The 26,334-nt window shown below is 49.9% G+C and overlaps 1 protein-coding gene across 2 annotated transcripts; it reads left to right on the top strand.

Annotated features, from left to right (window-relative positions):
* Positions 1–568: 568 nt before the first annotated feature.
* MAST1 (microtubule associated serine/threonine kinase 1) lies at positions 569–26,237 on the top strand. Of its 2 annotated transcripts, none has more exons than XM_090289765.1 (26): positions 569–746; positions 2,381–2,469; positions 2,916–2,991; positions 5,368–5,446; positions 7,752–7,912; positions 8,027–8,102; positions 8,285–8,494; positions 12,094–12,195; positions 12,276–12,408; positions 12,488–12,555; positions 16,521–16,606; positions 16,696–16,904; positions 19,113–19,251; positions 19,366–19,498; positions 19,639–19,804; positions 19,907–20,008; positions 20,161–20,283; positions 20,805–20,914; positions 21,612–21,790; positions 21,868–22,115; positions 22,454–22,660; positions 22,874–23,103; positions 23,403–23,525; positions 23,645–23,781; positions 24,638–24,825; positions 24,920–26,237. In XM_090289765.1, the coding sequence occupies exons 1-26, from the start codon at positions 664–666 to the stop codon at positions 26,152–26,154; spliced, it is 4,692 nt and encodes a 1,563-aa protein (XP_090145891.1). In that variant the 5' UTR covers positions 569–663; the 3' UTR covers positions 26,155–26,237. The 2 variants fall into 2 exon arrangements, with proteins under 2 accessions (XP_090145891.1, XP_090145890.1); XM_090289764.1 differs by having other exon boundaries at positions 21,865–22,115.
* The last annotated feature ends 97 nt before the right edge of the window (positions 26,238–26,334 follow it).

The raw sequence follows: 26,334 nt of genomic DNA, 5'->3' as shown, positions 1-26,334 counted from the left end.
GTCCCCAGTGCCTAGCACACTGCCTGGCATGTAGTAGGTGCTCAAGAAATATTTTTAAAAATAGACTCCTATTTCATTTGCACATACATACATTGAGATATCAGCTTAGGGGTTCTCTATGGGGCTCTCAGTATTTCTCTGAGGGTCAGGAGAGGAATCAGCCTGGTACACCCCACCTCCCAATCCTCAGCGCATGGCCCATGGCGCAGGTGATGATACTGATGAGGGGCCTGTACCATCGAACTTTTCCTTCTGAGAAGACTTGCAGGTAGTGGCTGCTGGCTCATCTGACCTTTTATATATTTTTTAAAGATTTTATTTATTTTCACCTATCTTTTACTTTATTATTATTATTATTATTTTGCTTCTTTGCCTTCCAGAAGGATCTGCCCCTGCCCCGGAAAAGCAGCAGGTGAGCCTTGGGGAGAGATGCTTCGGGCTGGACGCCCCGTTTCTGACCAGGGTTGGGGCCTCTAGGCGCGCTCGCGGGCGGGGCCTGGCGCGCTGGTGTCCAGCAGCGCCCCCTCCTGGCAGGCAGCAGCAGCACGGCCCTCCCCTCCCCCGCCCTTCTCTGCCTGCTGCGGCTCCAGCCTCCATCCGGCGCTCTTGCTCCTCGCGCCGCCGCTGCTGCCGCACCTGCCACCATGTCGCCGCCGCCGGGTTATGTCTGACTCTCTCTGGACTGCGCTTTCCAATTTCTCGATGCCCTCCTTCCCTGGCGGCAGTATGTTCCGCCGCACCAAGAGGTAGACCCCCGATCCCTCAGACCTTGACTCGGCCTTACCCCACCCAAGCCTCCCCACCAACCGCTACTGCAGGGCGGGGCCCCGCATGCTGCACCCGGCCCAGCTACGCCAGAGGTGCCCGCTCTGTGCCTTTCTGCCAGGGGTGGGCTCAATGGGGGGCAGTGTAGAATCGAGGCGGGGGGGCACCCTGGAAAAAGAATCGCCACGGGGGGGAGGACTGCTCGGGTTGGAGGATGCAGTGCCTTTGTCTGCTGGCGCTCTGGGCTCTGGCAGCTCAGAGAGGGTAAGGAAAGAAAGCAATGGTGGGGACTTGGCACCTTTAGAACAATAGCTGCAGTCTGGCCTCCCCCCAACCCCATTCCGCGTGTTCTGGGAGCGCCTAATATGCTCAGTCACTGCGGCGAGGGCAGGGTGAGGGGACTGAGGGGCTGGGGACTCTATCCCCGGATTCTTGGACCCTGAAGGGCAGAAAGGAGAGGGGTACTTCTATCATGGCACAAACTCTCCTCCCCATCACAGCCTCATATGGAAATAATGACACACAGCTTCACGTAGGACATGATGACACACACATACACACAAAACAGCCCTAGTGGCCCAGATACACCCAGGAGGCGCCACGCATACCCAGTCATACAGTGGCCATCTGTCAAACTCCTTCCGAGACACACAGGGGCACCTCCAGCATTATACAGTAACAAGTAAACCCACAGGTACACTATTATGTACACTTGTGTACACCCAGTAAGATGCTACCTGTATAGTAACACACACACAATTATGCCACCAGAGATATGTGGCAATGACATTCATACAGCAATGACATCCATACATCCAGTGTTATAACACACAATATCACCTAAGCATGTCACATGCTATGTCACAGATGTCAAACAGACACAGGGAATCTTGCAGCAAATGACACACAATATCACATGTTATCACATGCAAGACTAATACAGGGTATGTCACACACGGTGGCATGTTCAGACATGCTCGGTGTTACAGGGTGTTAAACCTACACACAGTAAATGCCACTCGTGGACACTCGTGAATGTCACACACAGGCACACAGTCTTAGAATGCCGCATAAAGACATAGACACACATTGAGCAGAAATCATACATCACGCAGATGTTACAGCACACAGTGGCACATCTAGTCATGCACCAGTGGCATTACACATTGTATTACATAGGCACACATAGGTTGTGTCACAAGGTAAATACAAGGACTGTCACACATGATGTCACACTAGTATGTGCCCAATGCTAAACTCACACACACTGGGTGCCACACGTGGATACACACAGTAAATGTCACACACAGACCTAGGCACACAGACACTCAGTACCTACAATAGTGTCACATAGACAACATGATTATCACTCCGTGACTAACACTATGACCCACATGGTCACACATGGTTCATATCGAAAGTCTCTCACATAGACATTACACCTGCATCCCCTCCCATACACAGTCTTGCCAAGACCTCCACTGCCTCCTCCTTTACTACCTCCTCTGAATAGTAGTTTTCTGGGGCACTTCTCAGAAAAGGAGGGTGGCTGGTTGGGCTCACAAACTCCCTGCCTGGGCTGCGGCCCTGCCCCTTTGCCTCCCCTTCCTCGCAGCTGCCGCACCAGCAACCGGAAAAGCCTCATCCTGACCAGCACTTCGCCCACGCTGCCGCGACCCCACTCCCCACTGCCTGGACACCTGGGTGAGACAGGGGGTGGGTGTGGATCAGAGAAGGCGTGGCCATAGGAGAGGGGTGTGCCCCTGCCGCAGGAGGAATGGGCCGAGTCTGGATAGAGGAGAGCCCAGATTGGGCAAGGGGCGTGGCCATCGCTGCAAGGGTATGGTCAGTCCTCAGAGGGTTGGTTATTGGTGGGCGGAGCTAGATTGGTAAGGGAGTGGGGCAGAAAGAAAGAGTCATACCTGAGGGGCGTTGGGTATGTCAGAGGAAGGCAGAATTGTTCTCAAGTGACTGGGTTAACTAGGTGACCTAAACATCTTCGAAAAGCAGGACCAAAGAGGGGCGTGGCCCACTCGCACTTTGGGACTAATGAGGGAAAGTCTGCTGCTTACAACACGTTTTGGGGATCAGGAGATCTGGTGGGATTGCCACCTAGTCCAGGCCTAAAGATTCCCCTCTTTCCGCCACAGGCAGCAGCCCCCTGGATAGCCCCCGCAACTTCTCTCCCAACACCCCCGCCCACTTCTCGTTTGCCTCTTCCCGAAGGTGAGTGCTTGTCCACAGAGCCCCAGAACCCTCCCTGGTCGGACTCTCCCCACCCACCGTCTGGGCTGCCATCTGTTCCCCTTCTAACTGGACCTGAGCCAGGGCCTGGGGGGTCCGCGGAGTGCCGGGGTGTCCCCGCGGGAACCACAGGCCAGCCTCAGGGGCGGGACCTATAAAAAGGCGGAGTTAACCGCCTATCTCGATCTGGGGAAGGGGCGGGGCTTCTTCCCAGAACCTCAAAGCTTTGGGTCTCTCTCGCCTAGCTCTCCTGCCCATTCGTTTCCACAGCAACAGGACGAGAGTGGAGATGAAGTGCGCAGGCGCAGACTGCGTGGTGCCCATGGAGGGTCTCTTGATCCCAGATGTGGGGGAGGGCGCCTAGGGTTATTTCTCGAGGGCCAAAGAGGAGAAATCTGATTGCCCTCTAGGGAGAGGGTGTCTTCGTATTTCTGGAGTGTCTCTAAATTCATTTTCTGGGGCCTTTGGTGAAACTGGCTGAGGCAAAGATATTCCTTGAATGTTTGGGGGAGAAAGTTCTGGGAGTCACCAACTTGTTTGGGCAGGTCTCTTTTTCTTTGAACTTATTCAAAAACGTTGTCAGAACACGTGCCATGCTCTGGGAGTTGAGCTTAGGGGCGAATGACACCCCTGTGTACCCAGATTTGAGTTGTCAGGCCAGAGAACCAGGATCACTGCAAAGGCTGGTGAAGGCTATGGTGTAGGAGTCACAGGGGACTGTGGGGACAGAAGACAGCTCCCTGGGGAGAGCAGTGGAAGCCCCTCTTGTCCGTGGAATTCAGCTGAGAGCAATAGGGAACCAGAAAAATGGCTGATGTGGTCACCTGCATGGAGGGTGGGCTGGGAGGGAAGCTGGCTGAGCAATGGCAGTGCCTGGAGGGAGGAGTCCAGTGCATGGAAGTGTGTCCATGCCATTGTGCAATCTGTGCTAATGTGTGGGAGTGTAAATTTGTGAAATTGTGAATATGTGATGCAGCCTGTGCCTAGACGTGTCCATTGGGGTATGTAGGCATCAGCATGTGAGTGTGAAGTGTGTGAGCGTGAATGTCTGTGAGTGTGTAACTGTAGGGTTGTAAATGTATGTGAATATTGAGAGAGTATGCATGCCCTGGCTGGTTTGGCTCAGTGGATTGAGTGTCGGCCTGCGAGCTAAGTGTCGCTGGTTCGATCTTCCAGTCAGGGCACATCAGAGAAGGAAAACTCTGACTCCAAAAAACCTCCGCTGCCTTGCGGCATACCTCTTCAGGGGAAAGGCTAAGGGAGTAAACCCCGACAGAAAATCCGGAGCCGGAGTCCCTAAGGCGGTTTGACGTTGTAGTCAACACCGGCAACTCCTGCGGCGCACCTGAAGCCAAGCTGTATTGACTCCGTCTTTCCCTTGGACCCTTCAGCTGCGAAGAGAGGGGGGGTCTGCTGCATGGGCAACAGCAGACCCTCCATATCACCCTGCCCAGGCTCTGTAGCTTCATCGAGGCTCTGTGGCTTCAGCTTCACTGGAGAGTGCAGATAGACTCTTAAGAAGCTACACCATCGTCTCTCGAGACGGATGGCTGCCGACGACGACGATGCATGCCCCAGTGTGTATCATTTGTGTAATTTATGTGGGAGTGTGAATGAATGTTTGGCTGTGTGAGAGTCTGAATGTGTGACTGAGTGCATGAGGGTGTCTTGAATGTATATGTGAATGTGAAAGTGTAGTTAGAGTGTATGTGGGGGAGTGTTGGCTGTGTGTGTTTTAGAGTGCGAGTCCTGGCTCTTTGTAAATGTCTGTGTCTATATGTGATTGGATGTCTGTTTTGCAAGCGCATTGTGAGTTAGTATGGGTTAGTGTGGGAAAGTGTGATATTTTGGTCCGTGTATGGGTCATGTGTGTGACTGTGAGTACATGAACTTGACCACACTAGTCACATTAACACTAGTGGGTGTGGCCAGGAAAGTGACTGTGTGAACGTGAGTATACTGATGGGAGATCATGTACCAGTATGTGCATGTCTGAGAAGACTCAAGGGGTCTGCCTCTGAGGGCTTTCTTGGGGGGGTCTTCTAGGGGTTGACTTTTAGGGTCGTCTGGGATGACTTCCTTGAGTGGACTTTTCTGGTCCTCTTTGGGGGTTCCATGCTGAGGGCTAGTGTGATCTGAGTATGGCAGGAGAGGAGGATCATGGAAAGGAGCTGAGGAGACTGGTACCTGACTGGAAGACTTCCTCCTTACCTACTTGACTTGGAAGTCCTTCAGGAATCTCAGAGCACACTCCCCCAACCCCTGCCCTGGCCCATGGTCAGTGGATTCTCTCACAACCTGAGAAGTTGGGAGGATGGTGGGACCTGGTGTCCTCTGAGCACCTTGGCTGGGTTCCAGGGCGGACGGACGCCGTTGGTCTCTGGCTTCACTCCCTTCATCTGGCTATGGCACCAACACACCAAGCTCCACTGTCTCGGTGAGTGTATAGGTGGGTGAATGGGTGGGCAGGGGATGCTCCAATCCCAAGCTCCAATCCCAGGGCCCACACCCAGACCAGCACCTGGGCTGGCATTAATGAGTGCTCTGGGTTTTTCTTGTCTTTCAAGAGTGTCACCTGTCCATCTATTAGTGAATTATAGGTCTCAACCCCTCCCCTTAGCCTTGTTCTCCACATTTGACATATCTTCTTGGGGATCTTTTTCATCACCGACTTATTTTACAGATAATGACATTAAGCTACTTGCCAAGTGTCTGCAGCTGCCCAGGGCCAGTACTCTTTGCCCAGAGCCCATTTGCTCACCCACTGCAATATTCAAAGTCTCTTTCTCCAACTGCCCCCTTTTCTACCTGTGCCTCTTGTTTCCTCATCCATCCATTGTTATGATGTTCAGCAGACATTTATCACATGACTGTCATGTGGTGGGTGGGCTCTATAAGCTGAGCAGGGTCCCAGGATTTACAAAGCCCTCATGGGGGAAGACAGACCAGTAAAATGGCATTTACAACAAAGGGGATTGGAGCTATGATGGGAGTAGTATGGGGGGTGGTGATAGCAGAGAGGAGGCAAGTGACTTAGCTGTGGGGAGAGCCAAGTAAATCTTCCTGGAAGAGTTGGCATTGAAGCCAAGACAAATAATCAGGAGTCTGGCAGGTGGAAGAAAGGATGGAAGGGTGTTCAAGGAATGGGGAACATCTTATGCAAGCTCCCAGAGGCAACGGAGAACTTGGCCACACTGGGAAAGTTGAAAATAGCCTTGTGTGGCTGGACTTTGGGTCAGCAGTGGAAGAGTTGAGGTGAGGCATGCAGTGATTTAATTATGCTGGGGATTGTTGGCCAGAGTGGAGGCAGGGAGTTGAATTTTATTCTAAAGGTAGGGGGAAGCCATAGAAAATCTTTCTTGCTTTATATTAAATTGTATTAAAATTTCAGTCTGAACTGTTTAAAATTGTGCTTTTGAAGGTGATGGATTATGTGCATTTAAAAGTTATTTTGGTAGCTACTGATGGGGTAGGGAGTTTTAAGCAGGGGAGTGAGTGATCTGATGTTTAAAAAGAGCATTCTGCCTACAGCATCAAGTGGATGTCCTTGTGTCTCTTCACTGATGTCTGTGGGCCTGTGTTTGCCCTGACTGCATGCCAGACCCTGACCAGAGACCAAGCAGAACCAATCTCTGCCCCCCAGCAGACAGTAACAACAACAATAACAACAACAACAACAACAAAATATGTAATAAGTCAGGAGATAAATACAGTAAGAGGAAACAAAATAGGGCAATAATAGGAAGTGATAGGTGTGTCTTCAGAGGAGGTCTCCTTAAGAGGTAACATGTAAGCAAAAATTTGAGAGAGGATTAATCCACAGAAGATATGCTCCAAGCAGAGGGAACAGCCAGTGCAAAGTCCCTGAGGCAGGAGTGTGCCTGCTCTGTTTAAGTTCTATCCAGAAGGCCACAGTTTTGTGGCTAGAGCAGAGCAAGTGAGGGGGAGAGTGGGCAGAGAGGAGGGTAGAGAGACAGGGCCAGATGTTCATGCAGAACCTTGTAGGCTGTGGAGAGGACTTTGGTGTTCATCCTGAGTAAGGTGAGAGCCATGAAAGGTTCTGAACAGAGAAGGGACATGACTTGACTCAGGTTTTTGTTTTTGTTGTTGTTTTTAAGATTTTATGTATTTACTTTTAGAGAGAGGGGAAGGGAGGGAGAAAGAGAGGGAGAGAAACATCAACCTGACTCGCAACCCAGACATGTGCCCTGACTGGAATCAGAATCAGTGACCTTTCAGTTTGCAGGGGATGCCCAACCCACTGAGCCACACAGTCAGGTTTTGACTTATGTTGTTGCTTTTTTAAAAAGGTTTTATTTATTTATTTTTAGAGAGAGGGGGAAGGAAGGAGAAAGAGAGGAAGAGAAACACCAATGTGTGAGAGAAACATCTATTGATAATTGCCTCTCCCAAGTCCCCAACCCCCAACCTGGGACATGGCAGGCAACCCAGGCATGTGACCAGGAATCGAACCAACAATCCTCTCTGTCACAGGCGGGCACTCAATTCACCAAGCCACACCAACCAGGGCTATGTCTGTTCTTATCCGTGTCTGTCCCCGTCCCTCTGCTGCTAAGAGTCCCAACCTGGGCCCTGGGACCCCAGGATCATAATAAAATCCTAACATCAGCCTTGCCAGTGGTTCATCAACCACGGGAATCTGAGTCCTGGGTCCCGAGCTGGGGCGGGGGCGGGGAACCGCAGTAGCTCTGACCTTGGTACTGCCCTCCCCTCCCCCCTAGTCTTCCTGCTCCTCCCAGGAGCGCCTGCACCAGCTGCCTTACCAGCCCACTGTGGACGAGCTCCACTTCCTCTCCAAACACTTTGGCAGCACTGAGAGCATCACGGACGAGGATGGCGGCCGCCGCTCCCCCGCAGTGCGGCCACGCTCACGGAGTCTCAGGTGGGGACGGCATCCCCCAACTTCAAGCTAGTAGTTCGGTGGCTTGTGCATTGCAAGATACCAGTCCCCGCGAATAGGCAGGAGACTGGACAGGATGGGCTTCTCTCCCCGCAGCCCCGGGCGCTCCCCCTCCTCCTATGACAACGAGATTGTGATGATGAACCATGTCTACAAGGAGAGGTTCCCGAAGGTGAGGCGGGCGGGGGAGGGGGACAGCTGAGGGGAGGTGGGGTGGCCACAGCCCTCCCAACTTGCTTTAGCTCCGCGCGTCCCCTGGTGGCCGGCGCGCGCAGCACAGGCTCCTTTTGGCCACAGTCTCTGGGCTAAACCCGGCGCGCGATTATCCCCGCCCTGCCTCCATCCCTCTCGCAGGCTACCGCGCAGATGGAGGAGAAACTCCGAGACTTCACCAGCGCATACGAACCTGATAGCGTGCTGCCGCTGGCAGACGGGGTGCTCAGCTTCATCCACCACCAGATCATCGAGCTGGCTAGGGACTGCCTGACCAAGTCCCGCGATGGCCTCATCACCACGGTCTACTTCTACGAACTGCAGGAGAACCTAGAGAAGCTGCTGCAGGATGTGAGTGCACGGGCAGGCCGGCTCCATCTCAGACTTTGCACCCAATAATCAGGCCAATGCCTTCCTTCACCCCACATCCACTCAGGGGCTCCTACCACATTCTAGGCGCTGGTGTGGAGCTGAGAATTCAGGGGTGGAAGAAAAAGATGCAGTGCCTGCTCTAGATCTGATGAGGGAGGCAGGTATTTAACCTCCTTCAGGTCTCTACTATCACCTTCTCGCTTTGGCCTTTTAGACCCCTCTATTTAAAATGTCAAATTCTGCTCATGCTCATCACCCATGGTCTCCTTAGGTTTTACCTTAGCACATAGCATCATCTGTCATAATGTGTGGTTTTTTATCTTATTTCTTGTCAGTCTCACAGGTGGGTGGTAAGGTTGCCTATTCATACATTGTTGTATCCTGAGTGCCCAGCACAGTGTCCAACACACACAGTAGGTGGTCAATAAATGTTGATTTAATGGATGGGTGAATGGATGAATACATGAAACTAAACAAAGTAATGTCCTCATTGAATGATAATGGAGAGCATTTATTGAACATTTAGTGTGTGCTGGGCATTGTGTGCTGGGGCACTGGGAGCACAGCAGTGAACAAACCAGAAAAATATTCTTACTCTTCTGGGGTTGATATCCTACTATAGAAGATGGACAGGAGCATAAAAACAAGCAATTCAAGGAAGTCAATTCTTTCAGCCAATGCGTAAGGCTATAAATAGAACAGGACAACTGGATGAGTGTTAGGGCCTCCCTTGTAAAGTCCAGGAGGCCTTCCAGGAGTAGATGGCATTGAAATTGGGAAAAGAATTAGGAGGTGGCACTATGAAAAAAGCTGGGGGAATGTGTGTTGAGCAGAGTGAGCAGCACATGCAAAGGCCTGAGGTGAGGAGGCTGTCTGGAAAATTTCAGGAGCACAGAAGCCATGTTACTGTACTATCTTGAGGAGATGAGGTTGGATAAGAGCAGAAGGACCAGAATATGGGGCTCTGGGCTCCCAACCCTCTGCCCTGAAGGACAATATGTTGGGATGATTACATACTTTGGCATCACATCTGGTTTGAGTTTGAATTCTCCCACTAAGTCCATAGGAGTTGAGAGTACAGATTACAGACAGTCTAGATTCACATCCAGCTTGTGACTTATTTATTTGTACAGCCTTTGCCAAGTCACATAACCTCTCTGTATCTTCTACTAAAAAAATGGAATTTACTCATTTTTTAATGCCAGAAATATTTATTAAGCACCTATTCTGGGGCCAGCGCTGGCCTAGGAGTTGGAGAATCGGCTGGAAATTAAAGTCCTTACATTAGGGGAGCTGACATTCTAGCAGGACAAAACAGAAGGTAAACAGTAGACATCAGGCCTGGAACTAGGATGAGGCAAGTGAGTAATCCCCGCCCCCCAGACATTAAAGTAATTACTGAAAAAGTTGAAAAGTAGGTATATTAAAATGTAACATTATTTTAGATTAAATATTTTATATATAATTAAACCAGAATGTTATACTTGTACTTTTCTGGTTTTATTTTTATTTTTTAAAAGATTTTATTTATTTATTTTAGAGAGAAGGGAAGAGAGGGAGAAAGAGAGGGAGTGAAACCTCAGTGTGTGATTGTCTCTCGCGCACCCCCCACTGGGGCCCTGGCCTGAAACCCAGGCATGTGCCCTGACTGGGAATCAAAATGATGACCCTTTGGTTCACAGACTGGCACTCAGTCCACTAAGCCACACCAGCCAGGGTCACTTTTCTGGTTAATAAAAACAAACTTACCAACAATTATATATTATTTATTTATTTATTTTTTATCCTCACTCAGGACATTTTTTCATTGCTTTTAGAAAGAGAGAGAGAGAGAGGAACATTGATATAAGAGAGAAACATCCATTGGTTGCCTCTTTCATATGCTCCTTGACTGGGGCTTGAACCCAAGACCCTTCGGTTCATGGAAGGGTGCTCCAATCAACTGAGCCGTACCGGCCAGGGATGGATATACAGTAGTCCCTCTCCATATCGCGGTTCACTTATCGCAGCCTCACTGTATCACAGGATTTTTTAAAATATATTTTATTATTTATCACGGATTTTTCACTATGTTGTGGGATTTTGTGGTACTGTATATGTACATATGTTGTTAAAGTTACATTGGTTTAAGAGTGTAGAATATGTTTAAGAACAAGTAGTGTTTATAAAAGTGTGGAAAAGGTTAATAAAGGAGTAAAAAAGGTTAATAAGGGACTGGGAACAGTTTATAAGTGTGTGGGAAGGGTTTATAAAGTCTTAAAATATATATAAATACTAAAATAAATGTAAGGTTCCTACTTCGTGGATTTTCACCTATCACAGGGAGAGGGGGTTCTAGACTGTAATACCCGCGATAAGTGAGGGAATACTTTATATACCTCCTTACCCAAGGATGACATGTTCATTGATTCTGAGAGGATAGAGAGAAACAATGTGAGAGAAACATCAATCAGTTGCCTCCCGTAAGCACCCTGACTGGGGATCGAATGCAAAACCGAGGTATGTGTTCTGACCGCAGCCTTTTGGTGTATGGGATGCTGCTCCAATCAACTGAGCCACCCAGCCAGGGCAATAATATTTTTATTAAAACCATTAATGATTTTTAAAGTACATGTAGATTGTCACTCACTTTTCCTTTTGCTTTAAGCTGCAACATGCCTGCACACAGCACTCATTGGATTTTGTCCTTATTTAAAGTTTGCTCTTTTCCTTGTCATGGACTTTTGCATTCATTTTGATTTTTCAAACAGTGCATTAAAATATCAGTGATCTTGAAGCATGAGGTTTTTGGTCCCAAGGTGAGTGGCCTCTTTGCCTCACCCTCATGGACATGATAGATAAATTAATATATGACATATTTGAAGGGTATTCATGTGATAGAAAAAAGAAGTAGGTTAGGGTAATTGTGATTGAGTGTGCTACCAGGAGGTGGGGTGCAATTTTAAGTTGGGGTGGGAAGATTAAGTTAGGCTTTTATGAATAGGTGACAACTGAGCAGCAACCTGAAGGAGAAGAAGTAGGGAGCCACTCAGGGGTCTGAGGGGAGAGCCTGTCAGTCAGAGGGATTCTAACTCAGCTCAGATTATAGAAGTGTTTTGAACATGAATTGAAAGAGTGCAGGTTTTAGGACAATGTCTGCTATAATAATAGTGATCATTATTTTTACAGTGTGGCCTGGTCCTCAGTTTTCTCACCTAAAAAATGAGACAACAGCCGTGGCTGGGGTGGCTCAGTTGGTTGGAGCATTGTTCCATAAACCAAAAGGTTGGGAGTTTGATTCCAGGTCAGGGCACATACCTAGGTTGAGGGTTTGGTCCTCAGTTGGGGTGCATGTGAGAGACAACAGATCGATGTTTCTCTCTCACATTGATGTTTCTCTCCCTCTCTTCCCTTCCTTTCCCTCTTTCTAAAAAATCAATAAGCATGTCCTTGAGTGAGGATAAAAAAATAAAATAAAATAAAATAAAAGAAAATGGCACAATAGCAGCAGTGTGTAGCTGGTGGGGTTGGGAGAAGAGCTGGCTGAGGCAGGGCACCTGTGAACACCCTCGCCCACCACACTGTGCCCTCCTTCCCAGGCCTATGAACGTTCCGAGAGCTTGGAGGTGGCCTTTGTCACCCAGCTGGTGAAGAAACTGCTCATTATCATCTCTCGCCCTGCGAGGCTGCTGGAGTGCCTGGTGAGGGGGCTGGGAGGGGGCAGGGGAGCTGGCTGGGGCCCCTCAGAGCCCACCGCAAGCCCACCCCTTCCTTCCCTCAGGAATTCAACCCCGAGGAGTTCTACCACTTGCTAGAGGCAGCCGAGGGCCATGCCAAGGAGGGTCATCTTGTCAAGACAGACATTCCTCGTTACATCATCCACCAGCTGGGCCTCACCCGGGACCCTTTTCCAGGTGAGAGCTGGTAAGCACAGGGGGCTGGAGGTGAACCCACTGGGACTCTAGCCTCCACTCACTCTCAGTCCCTTCCTAGATGTGGTACACCTGGAGGAACAGGACAGTGGTGGCTCCAACACACCGGAGCAGGATGACCTGTCTGAGGTAAGGCCAGGTGGCCCAGCAGTCAGTACTCTGGTTCTGGCTGGATAGGCAGCCACTTACCTTCTGGCTCTCTGCCCTCAGGCTGGGTAGATCTCTTAGTCTCTGCTCTGAGCCTCAGTTTCCCCATCTGTCAAATGGGTTAATAATGACTCTTCCTCCATGGGCCTTTTTCTTTTCATAGTAAAATACACATACCACAAAATGTACCATTTAAATTGTTTTAAAATAAACAATTCAATGTGGTTAGTACATTTACAATGTTGTGCAGCCATCACCTCTTTCTAGTTATGTAACATTTTCATCACCCAAAAGGAAACTACCCATTAGGAAGTTATTCCCCAGTTCCCCATTCCCCTGGCCCCTGGCAATCACTGACCTGCTTTCTGTCTGTATGGATTTGCTTTTTCTGAACATTTCATATACATGGATACACTGACTCGGTGGTGTTTTGTGTCTGGCAAAGTGTTTTCAAGGTTCATTCATGGTGTGGCATGAAACAGTGCTTCGTTTCTTTTCGTGACTGAATAATAATTCATTGCATGGATATATCATATTTCTTTATACATTGTCCATTGGTGGATGCTTGGGTTGTTTCCATCTTTTGGCTATTGTGTGAATAGTGCTGCTATGAATATTTGTGTACAAGTATTTGTTTGAACAACTATTTTAGTTCTTTTGGGTATATACCTAGCAGTGGAATTGCTGGGTGATATGGTAATTCTATGTTTAATTTATTGAGGAACAATGCATGGGGTTTTGAGTGAGTTGAGTGTCTCTCTGTGTTAAGAGCTCAGCATAGTAAACATTGCCACAATCCCACCCCCAGGCCAACCACACTTTGGAAGATGTTCCACATGTCTAGTAGCAACTATCTGCCATGCATGTTCTTCCTCTGAACTGTCTAGTGTTATTCAAAAATTTGAAGCAAAATAAAGGAATCGGAAGGTTTTGCCTCAAATCTGGTGTTGGGGCTTCTTTTGAAAAAATCACACACATACATCTTTCCTATATATATGTAAATATATATATATATATATTTAAAAGAATCTCACTATACATGCCATTTGTTTAATTTTTTGAATAGGTAATGGAATGACATCACTCAAAAGTCTAAAACTCTAAAAAGGTATTTATCTTTAATTATTGTTTGTAGGATTCTACATAATTTCATTCAATCAAACTTGTTAATTGAGTGATTCAAATCTTCCATCTCCCTATTCTTTTATTTATTTATTTTGCCTGGTTGATCTCATTGTTTCTGAAAGATATGTGTTAAATCCTCTTTTTTTAGCTATTTCTCCCTGTAATTCTGTCAATTTTTGTGTCAGATATTTTTAGGCTACATTCTTTTAAAAGATTTTTTTATTCATGTATTTATTCTACAATCAAAATAAATCATAATCTAAGTTATAACATTTTTTAAAGGTAAAGGAGATTCTGTGTCATACCTGCACTAATAAAACAGGCACCTACCTAAAATGCAACACTAAATAGGTGTTCTGTTCCCATGGTGGAATAAATACATAATAATTACACAGAAAATTTCAGTAAAGACCTAAGATGAGGCAAGTAACGCTTTGAATCAAACTGCCCAGTGAATAGAGGCATACCGCAAATAATTTCTATTAACATTTTATTGCAAGATGGAAAAATCCCCATGTAACTACAAATTCAAGCCCCTCATTTCATTCACCTGGCCTTGGCTTTTGTCTTCCTTTCTCAGACATATCCAAATCAGAAAGGCTTCTGCACCCCATGCTCAAAAATGCCACCGTAAGTCCCTAAGGACCTCAGTGCAGACTGCCATTAATGAGCCTATATGCAAGCTTTACCCAGAACCTCCAGGGAAATCAAGATCCCAAGCACGAAGAACAGCAGCATTTCTTTGAACAATAGTTTTTACTGTGAAATGAGCTCTGACAGGCCATGTGCATTTCACAAACAAACCAAAATATTCTTATTATTTTTTTCTTGCAAAATGTTAAGTAGGCTGTTCAAGTTAAAAAAAATATTTTTACAGAAGCAATAAAAATTCAAAGGGTTTATGCCAAAAAGCAAACCAGTCCTTTGCAGTCTAACTTATTTGTTTCTGAGCTGTGAAGGGGAAGATTGGGCGGTAGAAGCCATGCCATGGTGGTCCTGTAAAGCATTTGGTCAGGCAGGCCTCATTTCAGGTGGATGGCTACAGCATCCAATTTCTAGGAAAATTTCTGCAGTTCTGGAACTTTGTTTTTCTCAGCATAATCATATGCAGTATAATCAGAAGACAGTTTAGTTGATGCGGCAAATATAATTGGCAATGCTTCTGTCCAAACCACAGATTTTAATCCCTGTGGGCTCATGCTCCACCAATTTCTGTGTGAAGCCACTAAACTTGTAGTGATGCCTGTGTCCGGCTATTCACAGCCAAGACAGTGCCCCAAGGCTGCCTGTGTGACTGCCCCAAGGAAGATATGGGCCACATTCTAAGAAACATAGCAGTTCAATATTTTTAAAATCCCATAGATCTTTTTGTGTAGTATTTATGTAAACAATGTCTTTGTCTCTAAAAAAAAATAATTTTTAAAGAAGTTATACAGTGAGAAATCTTACATCAACCCTTGTCTTTTACTGCCCTATGTCCCCCCAAATATTATTAGTATATGTGCTACTGAGCATCCTCCGATATGATTACATAGTTCTGTTTTGCCACTTTTTTTTTACACAAAAGCATACAGTACATATTATTACTTGCTTTTTTCCTTCACTTAATAAAATACTTGGGAGAACTTTCTGGATCAATAGACTGATAGATTCCTCATTGTTTTTAACAGGCACAATATTCCTTTTAAAAAAAAATTTATTTGTTTGTTTATTTATTTATTTTTAGAGAGAGGGGAAAGGAGAGAGAGGGAGAGAAACATCACTGTGTGGTTGCCTCTCACTCGTGCCCCCAACTGGGGACCTGACATACAACCTAGTTATGTGCCCTGACTGGGAACCGAACCAGCGACACTTGGTTCATAGACCGACGCTCAATCCACTGAGCCGTACCAGCCAGGACAATATTCCTTTTTACAGATGCCCCTCATGTGTTTATTTAACCAATTTCCTATAGATGCACATGTTGATTATTTATAATATTTTCAATGAGCAAGATAGTAGATATGTCATTTTTTTCTTTTTAAAGATTTTATTTATTTATATTTAGAGAGAGGGGCAGGGAGGGAGAAGGAGAGGGAGACAAACATCGATGTATGAGAGAAACATGGATCCGTTGCCTCTCACATGGCCCCAACCCCCAACCAGGAACCTTGCCTGCACAGCAGGCATGAGCCCTGATCAGGAATCAAACCCATGACCTTTCCATTTGCAGGATGACACCCAACCCACTGAGCCACACCAGTCAGGGCATAGTACATACATCATTTTCACATAGGCGAGCCTATATGAAGAATTGGTTCAGAGGTGAAATTGCTGGATCAAAGGGAAAGTGCATTTGTAATTGTGATATACACCAAAGTACTTTTCATGGGGCTTGTACCAGTTTATACGCCCAAGAGCAAGATATAGAATTACCTGTTTCCTCACAGCTGTACTCAAGAGTGTGTCAGCCTTTTGGATTTTTTTTTCCCAATCTGCTAAGTTAAAAAAGGTATCTTGGGTAGTTTTAATTTGCCCTTCTATCATTATATGTGAGGTTCAGCATCTTTTCATATTTTTTCTTGTTAGGCTTTTTACTGATTTCTGGGAGTTCTTTATATATGAGGGTGATTATGTTGTAGGCTTCTTTCCTAATGTAAAGAAGTTAGGAATATGGCTTCAGAGTCAGACAGTCTTGGGTTCAAGTCCTGATTTTGTTATTTCCTTGCTGTGGCACTTGGATGAAGGACATACCCCTCTGTGCCTCAGTTTCCCCATGAGTAAAATGCAAGAGTCCCAATCTTATCATGATGATGGTGGTGGTCTCCATCTCTCCCCTGCAGGGCCGCAGCAGCAGCACAAAAGCTAAGAAACCACCTGGAGAGAATGACTTTGAGACTATCAAGCTCATAAGCAATGGTGCTTACGGGTGAGCCATCCAGGGCTCTGGCGGGGGGAGGGTAGCAAAGGTCGGGTGTCTCAGAGGTGATGGTCGGTCCTTGCTCTCTCCCCCTGCAGTGCTGTCTACCTGGTGCGACACCGGGACACAAGGCAGCGCTTCGCAATGAAAAAGATCAACAAGCAGAACCTGATCCTGCGCAATCAGATCCAGCAGGCCTTTGTAGAGCGCGACATCCTTACCTTCGCCGAGAACCCCTTTGTGGTCAGCATGTTCTGCTCCTTTGAGACTCGGCGCCACCTCTGCATGGTCATGGAGTACGTGGAAGGTGTGGCTGCCTGCAGGGCTGCAGAGAAGATGAAGGGATGCATGCTGATCAGGGTGGCCTGCCTGAGCCCCAGTCACCATATCGACCATCCACCTATTTATCCATCCAGTCATTGATCATCCATTTCATCTATTCATTTCTATCCAGCCACCTATTGATTTATCTATCTGTTTTCATTTCATCCAATATAGATACATCCATCCAATTATCCATCCATCCATCCATTCTTCCATCTTATTCATTTGCTAATCCATCTGTTTTTCCATCCATCTATTTATCCATTATACATCTATTATTAAAAATTAATAGACTTTATTTTTTAGAGCAGTTTTAGGTTTACAGAAAAATTAATTGAAAATTACATTGAGTTCCCACATACCTACTCTCTTCCCCCAGTCTCCCCTACCATTTACACCTTGCATTAGTGTAGTACATTTGTTATAATTTATGAACCAATATTGATACATTATTAACTGAAGTCCATAGTTTATATTAGAGTTCACTCTGCATTGCACATCTATTTTTCATTTATCCATTTCTTTATACATCTAGCCATTCATTCATTCATTCATTTTTATTCGCCTACCTATTCACCATTCATCCATCTACCCACACCTGTATCTATTTATTAATCCATTATCCACCCATCCATTCATTTAATTTTTATTAATTCATCTAAACCTCCGTTCTAGCAGCCATCTCATCTAGCTATCTCTATCTATTCATCCACAATTCATCCATCAGTTTATCTATTTACCATCCATCTGTCCAGCCAGCCAACCACCAATGTATATATTTTCCATCTATATATCCATCCATCCATGCTTATATTCATCCAAATATTAATATATAATTGCTCAAACACAAGCATACTATGGTTATTAGGTTCTACACATGATCTCATGGGGCTACAACTATGCTACCCCTAAGCGTTAGTCAACCATCGATTCATTCAACAGATATATCCCCATTGCCTCCCTTATGCTACATGCTGTGCTAGGCACTGGTTGCACAGTAGGGGCTGGACAGACACATGTCTCCCTCATGGAGGTTATATTCTGTGTAGACAGACAATAAACAAGCAAAATAAGACAAACGTGATCAGGTTGTTTCATATAGTGAGGACAATAATGAGGACCTTAAGGCTCAAGAAGACCATAGGAACGTAGATGGGCAGGGGGCCTTTCTGAGGCTTGCACTATACCTAGAAGAGGGAACCCCAAGCACCAAGTCTCTTAGGTGAGAAGGCACCTGGATTTTGAGGCAGCAGTTTTCAACTGGTATGCCACAAGAATTTTTTTTAAAGATTTTATTTATTTATTTTTAGAGGGGAAGGGAGGAAGAGAAATCAACATATGGTTGCCTCTCATGCATCCCCAACTGGGGACTTGGCCTGCAACCCAGGCATGTGCCCTGACCAAGAATTAAACTGGAGACCCTTTGGTTCATAGACTGGCACTCAATCCACTGAGCAACACCAGCCAGGCCAAGAATTTTTAAAACATGCAATAATAGTTGACTAGTCAGGGATGCTGACCTATTTTTCCTTAAATTGTCAAATTAAAAACTGACAATAGGCAAAACAACAGTAGCCATCCAGTGTGAATGAATCAAAATTATACTTAGGCCTTGATATAGCACGACTTTGCCATCCAGCAGATCCCAGCTTACATCCTGCTAGTTTAGCTATGTGAAAAAAAGTGACAAGTTGTAGGGCTGAGCAACTTGGGTTAGCTGCTGCATTTGGAAGCAAATCTGATTCTTATAAGATAAAGGAGGAATGCGTATTGGGGGAGACTAATGATCACACTAAACCTGGTGGGAGCCATAAATATACATTTTAAGGCCCCAGACTCTCAAGATTCAGGCTCCAGGAGATCAAGGGCAGTATTTTCAGTCATTTGATAAGCAGGCAGTCTTTGGTACCCACCAAACCTCATCTCCCCCACCAACTCCCTGCATGACCCAACCTCTGAGTTTCAGATCAAACTGACTTTGGAAGATGGTTAAGAGGATGAGAGGAGCCATGTAGTGGGTACTCCCTGTATGACCTGGGGAGAGGGGTGCCCCTCTCTGTGCCTCAGTTTTTCTTAGCTGTAAAATACGGGAAATGTAAGGCGAGGGCTTGGTGCTATAGTGCATGTTGAGTGTTCAACTGTGGGGCAGGGGTGCCTCCTCCTTTACATGAGCCTACTCCTTCACGCACAGGGGGCGACTGTGCCACTCTGCTGAAGAACATCGGGGCGCTACCTGTGGAGATGGCCCGTATGTACTTTGCTGAGACGGTGCTGGCGCTTGAGTACTTGCACAACTATGGCATTGTGCACCGGGACCTCAAGCCTGACAAGTGAGTCTTGACCTTTCCTATCACATCCTCCACGCCCCTCGGACACACTGACCTGGAAGGGCCAGGAAGGAAGTGGACAGGCCTTGCCTCTGAGACCTGTGCTTGTGTTTGCAGCCTCCTAATCACCTCCATGGGCCACATCAAGCTCACGGATTTTGGCCTCTCGAAAATGGGACTCATGAGCCTCACCACTAACCTGTATGAAGGCCACATCGAGAAGGATGCCCGGGAGTTCTTGGACAAACAGGTGTGTGTGTGGGTTTGGGGCTCACCATGGGGGGAGGTATCCAGAAGGACTGCGGGCCCAGGGTGTGTGTGTGGGGGGGTGCAGCTCCCCGCTTGAGGCCCTTCCTGTGGCCAGGGTGCAGACTGACTGCCTGCCCCCAGGTGTGTGGGACGCCAGAGTACATCGCGCCTGAGGTCATCCTGCGCCAAGGTTATGGCAAGCCGGTGGACTGGTGGGCCATGGGCATCATACTCTATGAGTTCCTGGTGGGCTGTGTGCCCTTCTTCGGAGATACACCTGAAGAGCTATTTGGACAGGTCATCAGTGGTGCGTGCCTCCTCGGTGGGCAGCTGGGGGGCATGGGGACATGGGTCGACCCAGGGCCTTCTGGACTCCAAAAGTGACCTCCACTCTCACCTTGCTCTGCAGATGACATCCTGTGGCCCGAAGGAGACGAAGCCCTGCCCACAGATGCCCAGCTTCTGATATCCAGCCTCCTGCAGACCAACCCCTTGGTCCGACTTGGGGCAGGTAAGGGGTCTGCTGTATAGAGAAGGTGAGGGCTGGGTCCCAAGTTCTGTGGCCCTGGGACGGAAGAGAGGGGTGGGTGGCTGGGCTCCTGAGCTGGCCATCAGCTGTCGCTGAAATTCCTTCCTGGTCCCTATCCACCCCTTCCCCCCCAGGGGGTGCCTTTGAGGTAAAGCAACACAGTTTCTTTCGAGACCTGGACTGGACAGGGCTGCTGAGGCAGAAGGCAGAGTTTATTCCCCACCTGGAGTCCGAGGATGACACCAGCTACTTTGACAGTGAGCTGGGAAAAGGGGTGGATTCTGGTGAGAGGGGCCCTTGGGCAAGGCCTGGGCTGGAGCCCAGCTGGCTAGGAGACAGGACCCCAGACGGAGGAGAGGGATGGAGGGAGGGTGGCCTGGCATAGGGGTGGGACTCAGTCTGAGAAGTTGGTAGGAAAGGAGGTTGGGGTAGCAGTGAGGCCTGGACAGCGGTAAGTTCTGGAGTTGGGCTTGGGTTAGGGTGCTAGGGTGCTAGGACCCAGAACTGAGGCAGGGGTATGCACTGGCTCAAGGTGGAGCCAGGTGGAGAGTGCCACAGGTGGGGTCTGGAGGTGTGGCCTCCAGAAGCGGGGCTAAGTGGAGCTTCTGAGAGTTGGGCAGGAAGCCAGCCTGGCGGCAGAGCCTGAGTCAGATCCTAGATTGGGACCCGGGCATGGCAGAGCCTGCAGCCCTGGCTTGAACAAGGACCTGGCTCCTGTAAGGGTGTGATCTGAGGAGTAGACCCTTGTCCTTGGTCACGGCCCATCCCCCATCCCCAGCCCGCTCAGATAGGTATCACCACGTGAACTCTTATGATGAAGATGACACGACGGAGGAGGAGCCTGTGGAGATCCGCCAGTTTTCCTCTTGCTCCCCGCGCTTCAGCAAAGTGAGCCAAGGCTGGGCTAGGAGTGGGGCCAGACCCAGGAGGGTGGGGCACGGTCGGGAGGCGGGGCCTGAGCCAGGGAGGATCTTTGTCTCCCAGAGGGGAATGGAAGGGAACCTGAGTGGGATGAGGCTGAAGAGGCTAAGGGAATCAGGGTCCCAGGCCCAAGGTCTCAGGCTGGGGAAGGTACTGAAGAGGCAAGATTCTGGGAGTGATAGGGCCTGCGGATGTATGGGAGGGCCTGTGGCATTGGGTGGAATCCAACAAGAATCTGGACAGTTGTAATGAGGATCCACAGTGGGGCGGAGCTAAATCTATGAGGCGGGGTCAACACCTTGGGGTGGAGAGGATGAGCAGCCGGTGCGGAGCAAGCGTGCAGAAGGCCTGGTTTTGAGGAGTAGCACGTAGTGGGGCGCAGGGCCCTGCTTGGGGTACACGTGATTGGTGGAACCTGGGAAGTTGGGGCAGGAAAGGACAAATTCAAGATATGGGCAAGGTCTAGAATAGGGCAGGACCTAATTGTATGGGGTAGGGTCTGAGCTGAAGAATTTTAGGTGGTTAGAGGACAATTCAGAGTTGGGCGGGGCCCAGCCTTGGGTGGGCGGAGCGTGTTCAGTAGCCGGAAGCCGATTTTTTCTGGAGTGAATGCGAAACATGGGGGCCGGACTTGCCTCCCACCACCATGTACCCTTCCTTTCAGGTTTATAGCAGTATGGAGCAGCTGTCGCAGCATGAGTCCAAGACCCCTGTGGCAGCAGCGGGGGGCACCAAGCGGGAGCCGAGTGCCAAGGGTCTAGAGGAGAAGGTGGCCGGCAAGCGGGAGGGCCTGGGTAGCCTGACCCTACGCGAGAAGAGCTGGAGAGGGGGCTCCCCAGAGATGTGAGCAGGGACAGGGCTATATTTGGGGAGCGGGGATGAACGGGTGTGTCGCCTCTGACCACGCCCCCTTTCAGCAGCAAGCGCTTCTCAGCCTCAGAGGCCAGCTTCCTGGAGGGGGAAGCCAGTCCGCCATTGGGTGCACGCCGCCGCTTCTCTGCGCTTCTGGAGCCCAGCCGCTTCAGCGCCCCCCAAGAGGATGAGGATGAGGCTCGACTGCGCAGGCCTCCCCGGCCCAGCTCTGATCCTCCAGGCTCACTGGATGCACGGGTCCCCAAAGAGGCAGCTCAAGGAGATGGTACTGCCAGCGCTGCCGACCCCGAAGCCAGTGAGTGCCCTCTCATGCCTCCTTTCCTAGTTCCCCGTGGCCATATATTGAGCATTCAATGAGACTGGTACTGTACTGTTTATGCACTATCTCATGTGTTCTACACACTTCAATCTGGGCTCTCATCAACATGAGGAACATCCTGCATTCCATGCTTGGCCAGTGAACAGATGTATTTGAGCACTGTATCAGGAGCTATGCCAGATGCATGTTACTTGCTCTCAGGAAACTCACATTCCAACTGGGGTGAAAGATGGGAAAAGCATTCCAGGCAGAGTGAACACATGCAAGAAGTCTGTGACTTTGGACTGACTCCTAACTCACCTGTTCTGTTGCAGCTGACCGACAATGCCCAGGCGACCTCTGCCCACCTTCGAAGGATGGGGACCCATCAGGCCCAAGGGCCACCAATGACCTGGTTCTGCGCCGGGCTCGGCATCAGCAGCTGTCAGGGGATCCTGCGGCAGAGAAGCGGCCTTCTCGAACCGGGGGCAAAGTCATCAAGTCAGCCTCGGCCACTGCCTTGTCTGTCATGATTCCTGCAGGTGATGCAGGGCCCTACCTGACAGGGGAGGAGCTGTCCTCATTTGCGCCAAGACAGGCCAATGAAGACACTGCATTTTTCCTGTCCACAGTGATTGGCATTGGGGTGGACTAATGAGAGACCTGGGACTTGGACTAGGAAGGAGGGAGGAGCAGATAACAGGCTGAGCTGTGACTGCTGGCCCTGACCTCTGACCATGGTTCTGTGTCTGCAGTGGACCCCCATGGAAGCTCACCCCTGGCCAGCCCCATGTCCCCACGATCTCTCTCCTCCAACCCATCCTCAAGAGACTCCTCACCCAGCCGGGACTACTCACCGGCTGTCAGCGGGCTCCGCTCCCCTATTACCATCCAACGCTCTGGCAAGAAGTATGGCTTCACACTACGAGCCATTCGTGTCTACATGGGTGACTCGGATGTCTACAGTGTCCATCACATTGTCTGGGTGAGCACTCATGAGTGGATCTGAGTTCCAAGCTGGGGGTGGGTGGGTGAAGAGAAGCCCCTCCTCCTTGACCCCCATGGGTGAGAGACAGCTCAATCTCTGGATCCAGGCAGCCTAGATGAAACTCCTGTGACCTGCAGTGTCCCTTCCCCCTCTGAGCTTCAGTTCCTTTAACTGTAAACTGGGAAGAATAATTACTGTTTCATGAAGGTTACAGTGCATGCAGTGGCACACAAGCTTAGGGAGCTTTCTTGTTACTGATCCTGTTAACCCTTCCCTGTGTGGTGCCCTGTCCCCAGCACGTGGAGGAGGGGGGCCCAGCCCAGGAGGCAGGGCTTTGTGCTGGGGACCTCATCACTCACGTGAACGGGGAGCCAGTGCATGGTATGGTGCATCCCGAGGTCGTAGAGCTGATCCTTAAGGTGAGTGCAAGGGAGGGAGCACACTGGGGAGAGAAGGAAGGGGAGGGGGGAGGGAGGCCCTGGGAGCTGGAGCTTCCTGAGCAGCCTCCAACAGAGATTTGCCTCCCTTCTTCCCCCAGAGTGGCAACAAGGTGGCAGTGACCACAACACCCTTTGAAAATACCTCCATTCGCATTGGCCCTGCAAGGCGCAGCAGCTACAAGGCCAAAATGGCTCGGAGGAACCGGAGACCCTCAGCTAAGGAGGGCCAGGAGAGGTGAGTGGGGCCAAATGCGGAGGGTGAGGTGGTGGCAGCAATACTCCAGTTCTTGAACAGTGGAAGGGCTAAGACTGGAGGGCCACAGGTGAGAACAGGAGAAGGGAGTGTGGGGGCCACCGAGTAAAGAGCAAAAACAGGAGGACAAAGAAAGAGGAGCTGGGAAAGTGGAAGGAACCAAGAAAGGAAGCTGTGCCAGCCTCCTGGGCTGGAAGAAAAACATGTGGGAGTGTTTGGGGCAGGAGGGCAGGGCCAGGAGATATGGATTAGAGAGGGCACAGTTCTGGAGGTGGTCTTGCCCTGTTGGATGTGTTTAGACCACTGGGAAGCGCTAGGAGAAGGGATTTCTATCTGTAATGAGCAAGCCAGGCAAGACTGGGCAAATTGAAATAATCTATTTTCTTTAGGAGGTAGGAGAAGCTAGGAGAGGTAGGTGGGGCCAGGAGAGTGTTCTGTTTTGATCAGTGGGTTTGGCCTGGCCAAATTGTGAGTGGGGATTTAAGTGAGAGGAGCCAGACTGAAATACATCAGGTGAAATTGTTCCCTCCTGCCCTGATAGGTGGGTTGTAGATGGAGGGGGAGGGGTTAGAGAGGTGGGCGGGGCCAGAAAAGGTTGGTTCTGCTTTGATGGGTGTCTCTAGCTTAGAATGGGAGTGGCCAGCAAGGAATGGGTGGGGACTGAGGTGGGAGGAGCCAAGAGGACAGATGTGGGAAGTTCTTTTGGTTTTGATTGGTGGGTTGTAGCTATAGAGGGAAAGGGCGGGGCTAAGGGAATGGGCGGTCCCAGGGGCTGAAGTGGGAGGGGCCGGGAGTTCAGGAATCTTGTCTCAGGTAGATGGCTCTCCTTGTCCCCCAGCAAGAAGCGCAGCTCCCTCTTCCGCAAGATCACAAAGCAGTCTAATTTGCTGCATACAAGTCGCTCGTTGTCATCGCTGAACCGCTCGCTGTCGTCCAGCGACAGCCTCCCAGGCTCACCCACTCACGGACTGCCAGCACGCTCACCCACCCACAGCTACCGCTCCACACCCGACTCCGCCTACCTAGGTAAGCTCTGTGCCTGTGAAGCACTCGGTGGAGGCGAGGACAGGTCCCCTAATGGTTCCTGCCAGGTGCAATACCCTCTCTTGCCCACCTGCAGGTGCCTCATCCCAAAGTAGCTCACCAGCCTCGAGCACGCCCAACTCACCGGCATCATCTGCGTCGCACCACATCCGGCCCAGCACGCTACACGGCCTGTCACCGAAGCTGCACCGCCAGTACCGCTCTGCACGCTGCAAGTCGGCCGGCAACATCCCTCTGTCACCACTAGCACACACGCCATCTCCCACTCAGGCATCTCCGCCACCGCTGCCTGGCCACACGGTGGGCAGCTCGCACACGACCCAGAGCTTCCCAGCCAAGCTGCACTCATCGCCACCGGTGGTGCGCCCGCGTCCCAAGAGTGCGGAGCCCCCGCGCTCCCCGCTCCTCAAACGTGTGCAGTCGGCAGAGAAGCTGGGAGCCTCACTTGGCGCTGACAAGAAGGGCGCGCTGCGCAAACACAGCCTTGAGGTGGGCCACCCTGATTTCCGTAAGGACTTCCATGGTGAACTGGCCTTGCATAGCCTGGCTGAGTCTGATGGTGAGACGCTCCCTGTCGAGGGGCCTGGTGTGACCCGGCAGGTCGCTGTCCGCCGTCTGGGCCGCCAGGAATCGCCCCTCAGCCTGGGCGTGGACCCACTGCTTCCTGAGGGTGCCCCCCCCAGTAAAGAGGAGTTCCCTGGTGGTGCGGAGGGCTGCACCCAGCCTCGTGCTACGACTCCAGGGGGCCGGACCCTGGAGCGGGACTCCAGCGGCACACGGCACCAGAGTGTGCAGACCGAGGATGGCATGGGTGGAGCGGCCAGGACCGTAGCCAAGGCCACACTGAGCCCAGTACAAGAACACGAGACAGGCCGGCGCAGCAGCTCGGGTGAGGTGGGCACACCCTCGGTACCCATTGTCATAGAGCCTGAGCGGCCTGGGGCCAAGGCCAAGGTGCCTCAGCCTTCAGTCTTGGACTCTAAAGGGTTGCAGGGATCCATACCCATAGTGCCTCCCTCACCAGAGGCAGCCCGAGACCCGGAACGCTGGGTGCTAGAGGTGGTTGAGCGGCCCATGCTGAGTGGGCCTCTGTCCAAGCCCACCTCTCCCAAGCTTTCCCCGGATCTCCAGACCCCTTCTCTAGCTCCTACGAAAAGTGCATCAAACAGCACAGGGCCCCCAGCCTCATCTGCTCCCCTTATCCTGGCCACCAAGCCTGAAGTGGGGCTGAGTTCCAGTTACCCTGCTAAAGCTGTGCCCTCAGCAGGCCTGACCAAAAGGGCGCCCTGCCCCACACCCCCTGGCCCATAGCCGAGAGGGCCACTGGCCCTGCACTGTACAGCCGCCTGTATACATATGTACACATATAAATAAAGTGTGTCTGTGCTTCTTGAGCTTTCTAGGGCTTGCTCCTCCTCTGCTGGCAAGGCAAGGTTTCAACCTCCTTGCCTCTCTGCTTGTTGAGGGGCGGATCTCCAGTCCCAGTTACCA

Source organism: Furipterus horrens, unplaced genomic scaffold (genome assembly GCF_987537825.1).
Source record: "Furipterus horrens unplaced genomic scaffold, mFurHor1.1.pri manual_scaffold_10, whole genome shotgun sequence".
In the NCBI taxonomy this organism is placed as follows: Eukaryota; Metazoa; Chordata; class Mammalia; order Chiroptera; family Furipteridae; genus Furipterus; species Furipterus horrens.
This window is presented reverse-complemented; position numbering and strand designations above follow the sequence as displayed.